Source organism: Phoxinus phoxinus (assembly GCF_949152265.1).
Source record: "Phoxinus phoxinus genome assembly, chromosome: 6".
Taxonomy (NCBI): Eukaryota; Metazoa; Chordata; class Actinopteri; order Cypriniformes; family Leuciscidae; genus Phoxinus; species Phoxinus phoxinus.
In genome coordinates this window covers 13878717-13893350 of record NC_136881.1, presented here as the reverse complement: position 1 = coordinate 13893350, position 14634 = coordinate 13878717, and the positions used below count along the sequence as shown (strand labels likewise).

The 14634-nt window shown below is 36.9% G+C and overlaps 1 protein-coding gene across 3 annotated transcripts in view; it reads right to left on the bottom strand.

Moving 5' to 3' along the window:
- LOC306999986 (uncharacterized protein) overlaps positions 1 to 14634 on the bottom strand; it is a 40483-nt gene that overhangs the window by 1073 nt on the left and 24776 nt on the right. The window contains exons 2-6 of one of the 3 annotated variants that reach the window (XM_079615147.1): positions 4292 to 5302; positions 1931 to 2002; positions 1648 to 1824; positions 743 to 863; positions 39 to 134 (exon numbers count right to left, since the gene is read on the bottom strand). In XM_079615147.1, the coding sequence (XP_079471273.1) occupies positions 39 to 134; positions 743 to 863; positions 1648 to 1824; positions 1931 to 2002; positions 4292 to 4805 (980 nt within the window). In that variant the 5' untranslated portion in view covers positions 4806 to 5302. The remainder of the gene's footprint in view (positions 1 to 38; positions 135 to 742; positions 864 to 1647; positions 1825 to 1930; positions 2003 to 4291; positions 5303 to 14634) is intronic. The other 2 variants (XM_079615148.1, XM_079615149.1) reach the window with 2 other exon arrangements.

Here is a 14634-nt window from a genome sequence, read left to right as displayed (position 1 = left end):
AATCAGGATGAGTATGTGTGTGGTGGTCAGATACTCACTGTTCATCGATCGGAATGGTGGTATCTGTGTTGTTTGCGTCACATTCTATACCCCCGTTTCCTCCTGGACACGGGTTCTTTGGGGCCACACTGCTGCTAACAAATATATAAGAATATTATCTTTAAAGTACGTATAAAATAAATGCAGCCTTGGTGAGCAAGACTTCTTTAAAAAAAAAAAAAAACTCACTGACCACAAATAGAACGCTATCTCACGACGCTATCTCGGAGGCTACGAATTCGTACGAGTGAGTACGAGCAGGATAATTCGAACAAATTCATAAGAACTCACTCGTACGAATTTGTACGATTTGTCTAAACCCCAGTAGGAGTAGGTTTAGGGACGGGTGGGTCAGGGGTTGGTCATTCGTACGAATTGGGCAATTCGTAAAATTTGTAGCCTGCGTTTTAGCAAAAATCGCGCACATTCGTACGAGTGAGGGCGTATGAATTCGTACGAATTAGCCACCTCGTAATATTCCTGTTGCTCACTCATGGTTTTGAGTCCTATAGTCACTTTTGATAACGCATTTGCCGAATGCATTTTTGTATATGTGTAATGTATACTTATACTCTAACACACTGAATAGATGTCTATGTATTATACATACATTATAATACATCTCATCAGTTATTATAGTGAAGTTCCAATAACTTTCTTCTCTTTTCAAAGATCCTATAAGTCTTACATTGCACACACAAACCTGTTTGGCTTTCTCCTGCACTTCAGAATGTAAACTATGGTGACAGCAGTTTGCAGAATGAGAAAGAAAGCTGCTGCTATGGCTCCTATCTTCCAAGCGTCCTGCCCTATGGCTTTGGTCTCTGAAGCGTGAAAGAGAGAGAGAAAATACTGTCAAATATAGAAAGTTAAATAAATCAAAAAAGAGAAAATGAGCAGGTGTGCCTCTCTATAGAGACTACCATCTGGCACTTTCCAGTACAAAATAGGGAAACTCTTAAAAAATATATTTGTTTTTATATATATCTAAATACAGTGTAATTTATTTACCGATAAACAATAATGAACTTCAAACTTTGATAGATAGATAGATAGATACTATATATATATATATATATATATATATATATATAGATAGATAGATAGATAGATAGATAGATAGATACTTTAGATACGATAGATAGATAGATAGATAGATACGATAGATAGATAGATACGATAGATAGATAGATACTATAGATAGATACTATAGATAGATACTATAGATAGATAGATAGATAGATAGATAGATAGATAGTATAGATACTATAGCATAGATAGATAGATAGATAGATAGATAGATAGATAGATAGATAGATAGATAGATAGATAGATAGATAGATAGATACTTTAGATACAATAGATAGATAGATAGATAGATAGATAGATAGATAGATAGATAGATAGATAGATAGATAGATAGATAGATAGATAGATAGATAGATAGATAGATAGATAGATAGATAGATAGAAATCATGTGGTAACAGGATATCAAATTTTTGGTTATTAAAATGGATAATTTGAAATTGTTTTTGCAAATGTATATGAGTTTACTTATTATTTCTGTTTTACTGTGTGTTTAGATATTTGTCATGTTGTTGTCATACGTGTAGATTCAACGTGTTCCTCCATTGGTGCATCAGCGTCTCCGAGCCTCAGTTTGAGTACTGGTGTTGGTGGGAGCTCCTCAATAGTGTTCATCAACACCGGTTCTCCCAGACTTTCCCCATTCGGGTCCCTGGAGTTGATAATCTCATTTACATCACTGGCCTCGTGTGTTTTACCTGTAGAATATGAAGAAGTTTCCACACATTCATTGCGTTACATTCAGACAGCAGGCGACTGGAGGTTTTAGAGGGAATTTGTGTCATTAACAGGCTCCAGCCTCACCGCCTGTTGCTTTAGACTCGGTGATAACAGGATCCTGCAACTTAATTGGTCCCTTAGTATCCACGGTGACCTCTGTTGTGAAATGAGGGAGACATTTAACATAGTGGTGAAAATTTCAGCGTAAAGATGAGATGAGACCTGGAGGATATGTATGGAATTTAAAATGACGCTCTCACAGTATATATTTGTGTGACACGGGAGTTCAGCGGTGTTAGGGGTGACGCATTAGGCAACGTGAGTAACGTAATCAGATTACTTTTTCAAGTAAAGAGTAAAGTATCGCATTTTAAATTTACAAAAAAATATTTTGTTGCTTTTTTTAAATAATGCAAGTTACTTTGTTTTCCCATTGATTGACTGTCACCTCATGTTGAGAGAAATCGGGAGTACGAATGGCAAACCTTTCGTCTGTGCTGCGCTTGCATTTCCTTCAGCCTAAGGGCTAATTTATTTCACTTTTATATTTTCTAAAAATATTACTTTTTTATGTTATTTAAAACAAACAAGCAAGCCCAGCGCAGGTGACAAAAAGTAACGCACAAGTAATGTATGTTTCCATAAAATGTGACTAAGTAACACAATTGGTTACTTTTTTAGGGGGCAACACAATATTGTGATACATTACTTTTATAATTAACTTTCCACAACACTGGAGTTCAGTATATTAAGGGACCAATAAACCTTTGCAAAAAGAGATCTGTGTTTGTCAGAGGACAAAATAACTTTAATTAACTATAATGTATGTGAGGGGAAGTCGATATTTGAAATTTTCCTCCAGACCTTTGGTTTAAATGGTCAAAGATATTGGTAAGCAACTGATTATTGGTCTTCATTAAGACAGAGGTGAGATTCTTACTTCCTCAAATTATTAAATCATTACAGATGCACATTTTATACACATATTTACCCAATGCACATAAATGAAGAAAGTCTGATTTATCTGAATACCACCAACTGTGACAGAGGCAATTCGACTCACTGGAGCATGTAGTGCTTTTAGTGGGATTGAAGAGTAAAGTCCACGCTGTTTGGGAATTAAGGTTTAGGGGTTTCTTAGTTTCATCAGGATAAATGTGTTTTTGTATGTAGGTCACAGGAGCAGCAAGAGCAGAAACATATAGGACAGTGGTTCATCATAAATTAGGCTCCAACTAGGGAGCTTTGGACTTGTACTATAACAGACCACACTCACACACTGGTTGATATGATGTTTAGACAGATGTTAAAATCCAACATGATCTCATTAGTACTCGAAGAAATTTGTTCATATAGTGTGGTTCTAACACGCTTACGTTTTTGTAAATTTGTATAGACTGAATGTATTAACATTTTTTGTCAGTACATATACATATAAACTTTAGAGATGTTTCTGAATTATTTTAGGTTCTTAGAATAATGACTTAAATTAATTAATAGGTTGATTTTGTTGTATTTAATCAGAGAGACTTATTCAATATTTGAGGATGAGAGTATATAATATATTAATATTATAATATAATATAATAAAGATTCAAAAATAAAGCTATGCATACATAAATACTTTTATGTTTTAAATAATGTCAATACATCCATATTGTATGTTTCAGCAAATATTGAAACATGTATTCCTACAATACACATACATGTTGTATGTTATGTATTTGTATGTACAGTATGAATGCTAATGACATCAGACTATAAATGACACTGAAGGGAGATTATATTTCTTTCAATTTGTTTCAGTCACGTTTTTCTCAAGTAGAGGGAGATATTGTTAGTGTTTGCAGGTGTTTGTGTGGGCTTTATTACTCTCCATACTCCCAAATGTACTGCAACAAGATACATACTTTGATTAAAGAAAACAACTGCTTTTACACAGCACTATTCTATTGGATCTTTTTAGGAAGATTCTACCACACTCTATTCAATCTAAAACTGAAATAAAGTGATGCTATGTGAATCCCCAGTGTGCGCAGTCTGATTAAGCAGTGTATTTCAGTGTATTTCAGCGTGACTGTGTAATTAGTGGTGGATAGATGACTTGGAGGGCACCCAGGAGCCAGTCATCTCCAGAGATGCATGTTACGAGTATTTTCGCTGTTATAAACTGAAGGGATGCCCTTAGGCGGCTTGGTTCCTTTGCTGTATATTGTAAGTGCAAAGATCAGACAGTGAAAGTCTAATTGCATTAGGTTTGGGGGGAAAAAACTCCATAACAATTGGGAAACCATAGCTAACAAAATAATTTTCCGCTATGGCGTACAACTAGAAAATGTCACGCCTCTAACTTAACGGGAAATTTGTAATTTAATGGTTTGAGTTTGAAATTTATCACCATTTTTGGTTTGAAGTTATCTTGGGTGGTGAATGCACTTTAATTACCTGGTTCCTGTTGAGTTTTCTCTGGTACTGTTTTGTCAGTTGGAAGAACATCCTCCTCTCTTGAAACCTTCTGAAGTTGTGCCTCAGATCCAGCCTTTACCTCCTCTCTACTTGTTTCAACTTCAATCACACTTTCTTCAGTCTTTGCTGCTCCCTGCTCTTCCTCTTCCTGTTCTACTTCATCCATATCAACCACGCCACCATCTGTACCCATCTGTGCTGTTACTGCCTGCCATTCTTCTTCACTATGCTCTGATTCTGTATCCTTTTCTTGCCTTTCCACAGATTCTTCTTCCTGTGGTACTTCTACTTTAACTTCTCCACCACCAATTGTCACCTCTACTTCTACTTTTCCTTTGTCCTCAATTAATCCCTGCCATGGCTCTTCTGCACCCTCTTCAACCTCTTTGCTTCCCTTGTTTATTTCCACAGCTCCTCTTCCTGATTCATTTTCCTTTTGTGTGACAGTATATGTCTGGACCGGTGATTCCTCTGACTGACTTTCCTCTGTCATTGATTCACCCACTCCAACAATCTCAGGGTCTTGCAAAACTGATTCTACTGGTTCCTGAATTGAATCTGTTGCCTCAGGGTCCAATGGTTTTATAACTGATTTCTGTTCTGGCTCTGAAATTGATGACTCCTCCTGAGCTATCAGTCCTTGAATCCCCTCTGCAGGCTCTATATCTTGGGCCAGCCCTTTTCGAGCTGTTTCCTCGTATGTTTGTTCATTTGATTCTGACTTATGCACATCTGGTTCTCCTTCACTGAGATGGACTTCTTCAGCTGCTTCTTCTATTGTATGGTCTGCTGTGTTCTCTACTGATGGTGACTCCTGCTCTGCCGGAGTCTTCTGCGGCGTGATTTCCCCTACAACATGCTCCAAGGCTTCGCGTACGACGCCGGTTGTCGAGATCTGTACTGCATGCTCGAATGCTGCCTTCACTGCATCAATCACATCACCCAGGCTTGGTGGGGCGGGCTCGGGGTCAGGGGACGGGAGAGCATCATCTGTGCAAAGCAGCAAAGAGAACTAGAGACTTTAGACCAGGTCAACATTGTCAAGCTGCTAATGTGCAGCAGGTTCACATCTCATCACTCTTTCTGTGAGTTTAAATACATATATGAGCAGCAAAGATGGACAGAATTCAGAATTGAAGAACTGGCTTCAGTTTTATGAGTTGGAATTTGAACCGAATTGGTCACAGGAAGTTGAATTGATGGAAGAAATTGTAATTCAAAGAAATTCAGCACATAATTCACCCTGGTCCTTAAGATGTTATCTATCTATATATCTGTCTGTCTATCTACACGGATGACAACAACACAACAAATATCTAAACACAAAGTAAAACAGTATATAATAAGTAATAAGTATTTAAAATTATCCATTTTAATGACCAAAAATTTTATATTTTGAACACAACCCTGTTACCACATGATTTCCATCCATCCATCCATCCATCCATCCATCCATCCATCCATCCATCCAAGGCCCTTTAAAGTCGTAATGAAACGTAAGTGCTGACAAATCCTTTCCTCCTTTTGTGGAGCACATTTGAGTGTAACGGATTATCGAAAAACATTTAGGGCAGGGACTTGAATTTTTGTTGATTGGATTTTGGGATGTGCCCGTTGCATTCAGAAATGAATGTTAGCTTGCAGTCGATTGAGTGGGGTTTAAGCAGAATAAATCATTGGAGAAGTTTGGATTTGGAATATGTCACCAGAAGTCGTTATCACTGAAGATCGAGTTTCGGGTTAACAAAGAGATCTGCAACATGCAGTTACAAAATAAATAGGATGAATTTTCATTTCATGCCAACTTTAAACTTTTCCCAACTTTTCACAAGCCAACATTCAAGGTTAAACTGAATATTTATTAAAAAATGTTAAACTCTACATTTTCTGTTCCCTTTCGAGGGAACTCGCGATGCGTCGATGACGCTTTGGGAAAGCGTCATCGACGCATCGTCTCGTTCCCTTTCTCAGGGAACTATGGTTACATACGTAACCTGAGACGTTCCCTTTCGAGGGAACTCCCGATGCGTCGATGACGCTTTGACGCATCGTCTCGTTCCCTTTCTCAGGGAACTATGGTTACATACGTAACCTGAGACGTTTTCAACATACAGTACACAAGTTCAGTAGCCTTTTTTTCTGATGGATTATTATTAGTATATTCAAGTACAGAGCTCAAAATGCGTGTTGAGTCACAATGGTCAATAACTTTTTTAAGAAGCTGTAAGATAAAAGTGAAAGCAATTGTTACCTTGGAGAAAGTGTAAAGCGGAGTCTGACCATCATTACAAATATGGATCGTAATATTTATGATATTAGTCATTCTAATTAGAAAAAAAATAACTGAACGGAAAGAAGTAGAATAATAATTAATTGATATTCAAACTAATTCAAATACTGTAATTTTTAAACTCCAAATTTTTATTACATTTTCTGAACAACTGAATCAAACTATATATTTAGTTTCGGTATAAACTTATTTTGTCAAAGACATCTTCAATGTAGTCTTTGGTTTTCACAGCAATTTTCAAAGCAAAGTGAAATAGATTTGTGTGAATTCCTGTGGAATGTGAGATCTCACATTTGTTTAGCAGGAAGGTGTTGCAGTGCTGGGAAATAGTGATTGAATAACTTTTATAGGCCTGAAATGAAGAAGCTAATGGGATCTCAGTTTCGAGTCTAGAGATATTAGTTTGCTTGTACTACAGCCAAACACAAGCTGAGGCTGCCAGTGCTGTGGTTACTGTCAGCCTTGGAGAACTGATTTGAAGTTGTTATTGGTTTTAGATCTAGTTGACATGTTGAAAAGTGGGTTTTCAGCCAATCATCAGCTAAAGTGCCGTTGGAATGACCAGGAAAATTGATTATGCAGATAGCACGTCAGAAATTGATTTCAGCCTTAGATGCAGTCCATGAATCAGTGAAACATACTGGCATCTAATGCTGACTCAACATGGACCAAGCTATTTTGCCCTGAGGGTAATTCCCTAAGAATATAGTATCCTTCTTCCCAGTCTTTAAATAGACTTTGTAATCCGATTCCTTAACATCTGCTATCAAGCACAAATTCAGTGTTATTGAAAAAAAAAGTTACTATACCTTGTGCCTGGCAAAGATGAAAAAGCAACATCACTAACAATCCATTATGAGAACACAGTCCCATGGTGGAAAACAGATGTCCAAAGTGGCCTTCTTTCTGTAGGGTCTATTTGTTAGTGTGTTTTTTTTAGTGTGTTTGAGATGGATGAGGGAATTAGCTGGCTCCAGGTGTGTTGAACTCAAAAGCGGAGGTCTCTGGGCTGGGATGCTTGATCTCCCTTTGGGATGGCGTCGGGTGCATCGAGGATTTGCCCTCGTCTGGAAAAGTCGCAAGGCTCTGCGGAATGCGCAGTGGAATCCTCGGAGTGGCGGCACCAAGCCATGATGACATGTCTCACTCGTGTAGTAATTAAGGCCTACCTGTGAATTCGTCCGGGCAGTACATCAGAGCAATAGGCCCATTCAAGAGTATTCAAGCTATCAGCCTTTTGTGCCACGGTTTTGATTTGGAACTTTTTTTCTTTTCTTTTTTTACTTTGATTAAGATAAACATTGTGTAAAGTGACCAATACCTTAATTCATAGAATCATTTTTAAACTTATTACCTATTGCTTTGTTAAATTGGTGCTATACTGTGTAATATATATATATATATATATATATATATATATATATATATATATATATATATATATATATATATATATATAGCATAAGTTCAGTATGTATTGTAATTCAGTATGTAATGTATTCATTTGCTATTTTTGCTTATTGTTGCCATTTAATTTTTTGGTACCATATGCAGGATATGTTGTATATCATGATAAATTTATGACTTCAGATGAAAGTTTTTTCCGTGAGATGTGATGGCTATAACATAGCCATAATCATAGCTCTGCGAAAGCAAGTTACATTTGCAAGTTACAAAAAAGTGACTTTTTTAAATTATTATTTTGGGAAAGTGAACAAATGAACATTTATTTGAACCATTTAACCATTTGTGTGAAATCTAATTCTTAACATTACACTGAAAAAAATAAAAAAACCAGCATGCCAAGAAATCCATTGAATGCTGTTATGACCCCCTTAATGCATTCATGCACGTCGTGTGTTCTTGAGTTATTAACAGTTGTTTGGATCTATTACAATAAGTAAAGATCCTATTGATTTCCATCATTTTCATCCCATAATGTTATACATATATGCAGTTAAAATAGTTTTGGTGATTAGGTCCAGCACCTGAAATTTCTTCTCACTAATGAACAAGCTTGAATGCCTCATGTGTTCAGTCGGCTGGCTTTTACTCCTTCAATTCAAAGAATTCGTGGAATGCTTGCCCTCAGTCTCACTGTTCTGAATGGAGCCCATAAGCAGGCATGATTGTAATCATTCAGTTCGCAATTCACATCATAACTAGTTCACATGATCATCATAGTTTCTGGCACATTGCCACAGCCCTGAAACCCTTAACATTTTGTAAGAAGTTTTGTTCCTGCACTTTTTACAGTGTTTTGTATAAGAGTCGCTTTGTGTTTGATAACGCTCGCTCATGTGCTCATATGACAAAACCACTCTTATAAAACAGCTTTATGAAGACTTGATGTATTCCTAAAGGGAAACCAAATAAGGTGAGAGGGGTCAGACCCCAATCAATGGCTCTGGGTGAGATGGACAATGTCACAAAGGGCACAAATGAATTTGAATGGTCACTAAAATAGTGTTTCATTGTTTCCTAAATAACTAAATCTTTTTGAAACCCACCGCTGTGGACAGATACTTCTTTTTCAAGAATTTCCTCCTGTTTTATTATTCTCTCAGGCTTTGTTGGTGCTGTGGTTCGTGACTGTACAGAGATTAGACCAGTGTAGTCTGACAGTGAGCTATGCTAATGCAGTCACATGCCGCTCACATTGTGTGCGCTAAGTCCCGGCAGGAGAGAGGCACTGTTAGCTTGTGACTGCACTGGGATTACTGAGCCATGCAACGCAAGACCCAAACACACTCCAACAGCGGGAGGGAGCTGAACTTACACACACACACACACACACACACACTCGCTTGAGGCCCTGAAATTCACAAGTATAAACAATTCCTTTATTTCACTTTCAAAGGGAATATTACTGTGACGCTCACATTTTTAAGATGTTGTCATATATGCATGGACAGTGTGACTTGAGACATGATCACTATTAAGAAACACCATAGGGAATGCTTTCGGGACAGTGGCGTGATACTAATTTTTTTGTCTTGTATTTTTTGTCTTTGTAGTCATTCAAACGTACTTGAATACCAAGTTTCTATGATTTTTAATTTCTAAACTGAAAATATGATATGTCCTTATATGGCAATAAAGAAAAAGCCTCAATAAAGGAATTCAATAATTGAAAAGAAAACCTTATTAATCACCTAACCTAATCTAGTTGTCTAATTCCTAATCCAGTTGTCTAATAAATCTGGCATTGCACAGGTATATTATGAATATTGTTGGCTCTTTGACAAACTGCTTTTGTTCTCCTTTTGTAAGTCATTCTTTTGTAAAATAAAAAATGTTAGGTTAAACTTTTGTCCACCAAATCAAAGTCATGTGGTGCAACCAAAATACAAAAACATGATAAAACAATGATATTTATGAATGAATTGATGTACTTTTTTAACTTGTATATAAAAACTTGTGATATGTACACTCATATATTTAAGGTGTAATTAATATAATATAATATAATATATATATATATATATTATTATATTATTATATATAAATTGTATAACTGTTTGGTTACCAACATTCTTCAAAATATATTTTATTATGTTTCAGAGAAGAAAGAAAAAGTCACACTGGTTTGGAATGACATGAGGGTGAATAAATGATCACAGCATTTTCATTTTGGGGTGGACTATTCCTTTAATGATGACAACATAAGGGGTTTTTAGAGGACAGCTCTGCCTAACTTTTAAAAGTTTCTTTGGATCAAAGTGCAGACTCTTCTTTAGCCTTCACAGCTTAATGTCAGCAGCATGCACAACACTATATGTCCAAAAGTGAGAGTTACATAGAGGATACACTTGCACACATCCCTAATACCATAATTGCAGACAGGTATCAAAATAGTTTATTCATCATATATCTTATTACAGCAGAATCCCCATGTGCAAGTTGTGAACAATACGGTTTGCGTATTCTCTAGTAAGATTATGTAGTTGCAGGCATTTTCAAAGAGACCAGCAAAAATAGTATCAAAAGCAGATCATTAAAAACATCACGGCTGATATTAACACCCAAATCGTTAGTGAGTACAGGGTGTGATCAAAGTCTCTCATTTGAATCATTATGACAGCTTCAGCTAAAAAAAATTATTCACTATAGCATATGCCAGCCATGAAAAAAATCTACTAATTATTTTGAAAATCTGACAAAGATGATGTCATGGTACCTAAAAATGGTGGCTTAGCTTGTGTCCCTACATGTGAGTGTGTATGTGTGGAACAGAGAGAGAGAGGGGAAGAGAGGGAGAGGAGCATGTTTGATGTGGATTTCGAGGTATCTAGGACATCTTTTTAGGTCAAAAACTTCAGAAATTCTGTTTTCAGAAAGCTTCCATTTTTCATATGTAAATCAGCTTCATGGAAGCAACAGAAACAACAGCTCCAATGATATATGCGTTATTAATATTCAGAGAGAAACTTCTAATTTATGCAGCCTTCGTTAGGAAACTTATCAAAGGAGAGAGCCATGTAACCGTGGCAATACCAGTCGACAGGCAAGCTGATTTTGTGGTGTGTTTGTTGGCATGTGTACGTCTAAGAAAGAGATGGTTTCCAACAAAATGGATATTTTGTTAAAAAGCTTTCTCTCATTTCCTGTTCACTTCCAATTGGGAGGATAGGTCTGCTATTGAAACAGTTCCTATTTAAAGGTTTATGTTACTTCCTCCTATCTAAGCTGATGTTTGGGTGGTTAACGTGGCCCTGTGATCCCCTGCTGGTAGATGCTGTAATTACAGATGCACGCACGCACACTTCTTCATTTATCGAAGGAAGTTGGGGAAACCTGTCTGAAAACAGTGGTTATTTGTACAGTACCATTTGGTGACCACAGTGGCGTAGAAATTACAATCTTCAAATAATGCAGCCCCTCAACAATAGAAATATACATGCACATCCTAAAGGGATAGTTCACCAAAAAAAATTATATTCTGTCATTAATTACTCACTCTCATGTCGTTCCAACCCCGTAAGACTTTCGTTTATCTTCAGAACACAAATGAAGATCTTTTTGATGAAATCTGAGAGCATTCTGACAACTACGCAACTGAAATTTGGAAACTTCAAAAAGTACATCGTAAAACTAATCCATATGAATTGAGCGGTTCAGTCCAAATGTTCTGACGAGACACGATCGCTTTATATGATGAACAGATTGAATTTAGGCTTTTATTCACTTATAAACATTCATAATCTGTGAAATATACATCAGTTATGATAAACTCCATTACCTTGTATCTTACGTTATGGCCCCGTAGAAGCAGTTTTTGTAAAAATAGGCTAACGATTGCGTCATCACCACTCGACTCTCTGTCGCTCAGTCGAGAAATTACCGTATAGACAGGCGGAGAAGCTCGTAAGCAATCGGGGGGACGTGGAGGCATAAAGTCAAGGGAGAAGCCCATAGAGAGTGATAAAGTTGCTCCTGCTGCTAGCTCATGGACAGCTAATACTCACGCTCTCCGTCTCTGTGAGATTCGGAAGGGAATGATTCAGATTTCTCTCGGCACAGCTACTAGAAGACTTACAGCTGTCAGACAGGTTGCTCACGTCACATCTACGTCGTCAAGCGCAGTTTGAGCCTGTGCAATACGCCCAGCCATCAGGAAGTGAGTGCTTCTAATTTACTTCACTTTTCTCCTTTGAAACCTATGGGGTCCATCTTATATACTGTCTATGGTTGAAACCTATGGGGTCGCTGTGTCCATCTTATATACTGTATGGTTACGCAGCATGTTTGAGCTTCTGCAGGAACCAATGAGGTTTGTTCTCGCAGCAGGTTTGGTTGAGCTTTTGATGTTCGCTGATCAGTGTTTATATGTGAATAAAAGCCTAAAATAAATCTGTTCATCATTTAACCTGATCGGGTCTCTTCAGAAAATTTGGACTAAACCGCTCCATTCATATGGATTAGTTTTACGATCTCTTTATGAACTTTCCGAAGCGTCAAAATGGTAGTTGGTAGTCAATGGAGAGTACAGAAATCGCTCAGATTTCATCAAAAATAAATTTGTGTTCCGAAGATGAACAAAAGTCTTACGAGTTTGGAACGACATGAGGGTGAGTAATTAATGACAACATTTTCATTTTTAGGTGAACTAACCCTTTAATGTAATTACTATAGGCCTACTAATGCTAAATGTATATAGTTAATCCACAAGGGCACCTGTCCAGAAGGTGACTCTTAAAATAGAATATCTATAGTTTAAGTATGACGTTCTGCCATGGTGATTTATCGACATAATGGATTGTAAGGTCTTAAATGTATTGATTACTATGTCATCCAAATGGAATATCATTGACTTAATACCATTTAATTATACCTTCAGACTGAAAGTAAAACAGATAGAAATCCACTCTCACTTGATTCTGGTCCCCCAAAAAAAGGGTCATGGTTTAAGTAACTGTATGGACCACTTAACACTCTCTGGTATATAGCCTATGCTGTAACTAATTCATTTTATTTATTTATTTACTTTCAGTTTTCATTTCAATTTTAATCGTTTTATATACACGGGTTTCTGTGCAACGTCATCACATAGATGCGCGCGCATCTAAGAGGCAGAAAGCAACAGTCTTTACGGCTATATCTAGCAGAAGCAGAGATGACGCGGAGCTGTTGTGCTGTAAACTAACCTAAATGCATAGGGTATGTCATGTTTTTATGATTCGCAAACTTAGTTGGACAATTCCATACTAGTCAACTAACTAACTTTTTACATAATGTTATATTAATATGCAAATGAAACACAAGCAAACAGATTCAACTCTGAAATTGCAGTTTATTATTGAGTCAACAAGAATTTACAAACAATGCGAAATCTACGTTAATTACAATGTTCTTTTACAGAACTCGGCATAACATATAGCGGTCTTGCCTCTTGGATGCGCGCGCATCCGGTATTGTTTGTATACAAGAAACCTGTGTATAGTAGTGTAGTATAAGTGTGTTTTTTGTCATTTCATTACTTTGTTGTTTCCTTTATATTTAAGTTTATATTACTTTTTTTTTTTTTTTTGGTTTTAGTTGCTTGGTGTAGAGCTAACTGAATAATAATAACTATGTCTCCTGATTATAACGATATCATATGATATCTTTGGGTTATATGTTCCATTACTTCACCTTTTGACCTCAGCAGCATTCTTTAAAAAAAAGCATATCCAACAATATGAGTTTTTTGAGCTTTTAGGACACAAATATGTCATGATATTTTTATCATCAAGAGATTGACACAGAGCTATTATTCAGTTAGCACCAAGCTAACTACTAAAACCAAAACCAATAATATTGGAATATTAAGGAAACAAAAACTACTATTTAAGAATGCTGCCGAGGTCAAAAGGATAAGTAATGAAATCTCATAAGCCTAAGCAACATAAACCTGACCCACCTGCAGCAAAGTCCAAATAATAGCATCATTAGGCTACTTTTTCCCCCTCAGACTCAGTTTACCCACGATTTGGGACAGCTTGCTCACATTCGTGGGTCTCTGTCCAAATTATGTTGCTTCATTACCAAACTGATGTCAGATTAGTTATCCGAGTCGTATGTATTTAATGGAACCGATGGGTTCCTCCCTTTTTCGAGAGATCATTAGACAATATCCTGTGCTTAAATGGAGCGCTTATATAAGCATTGTACATTATGTAAGTGGGATGCCTTTATTAATATTTCATAAATGTGTGGTGGGTGGTCGTCTGTGTTTGATGTCACTCTTGAATTATCTGCGTCCCTTGAACATTCACGGTGGTCCACAATCACGCCGAGAGCGCGCGCGTGCGCCTGTGAGTCTGTGCGCGTGAGTTCTACCGTGGGAGGGCGAGGGTGTTTTCGCGATCATTATTTAATACAGACAAAGTGTAGAGACAGACATAGACTACTGAGTCAGAGAGGTAGATATCTTTCGTCATTCCTACACGCACACCCTCTTTAAACAAAGAAAGACTGAGGGGATTAAAAAGAGACACGAACGGTGAGATAAAACTGGGTGAGTGCTGAAAAGAGAAAGCAATATCCGTGT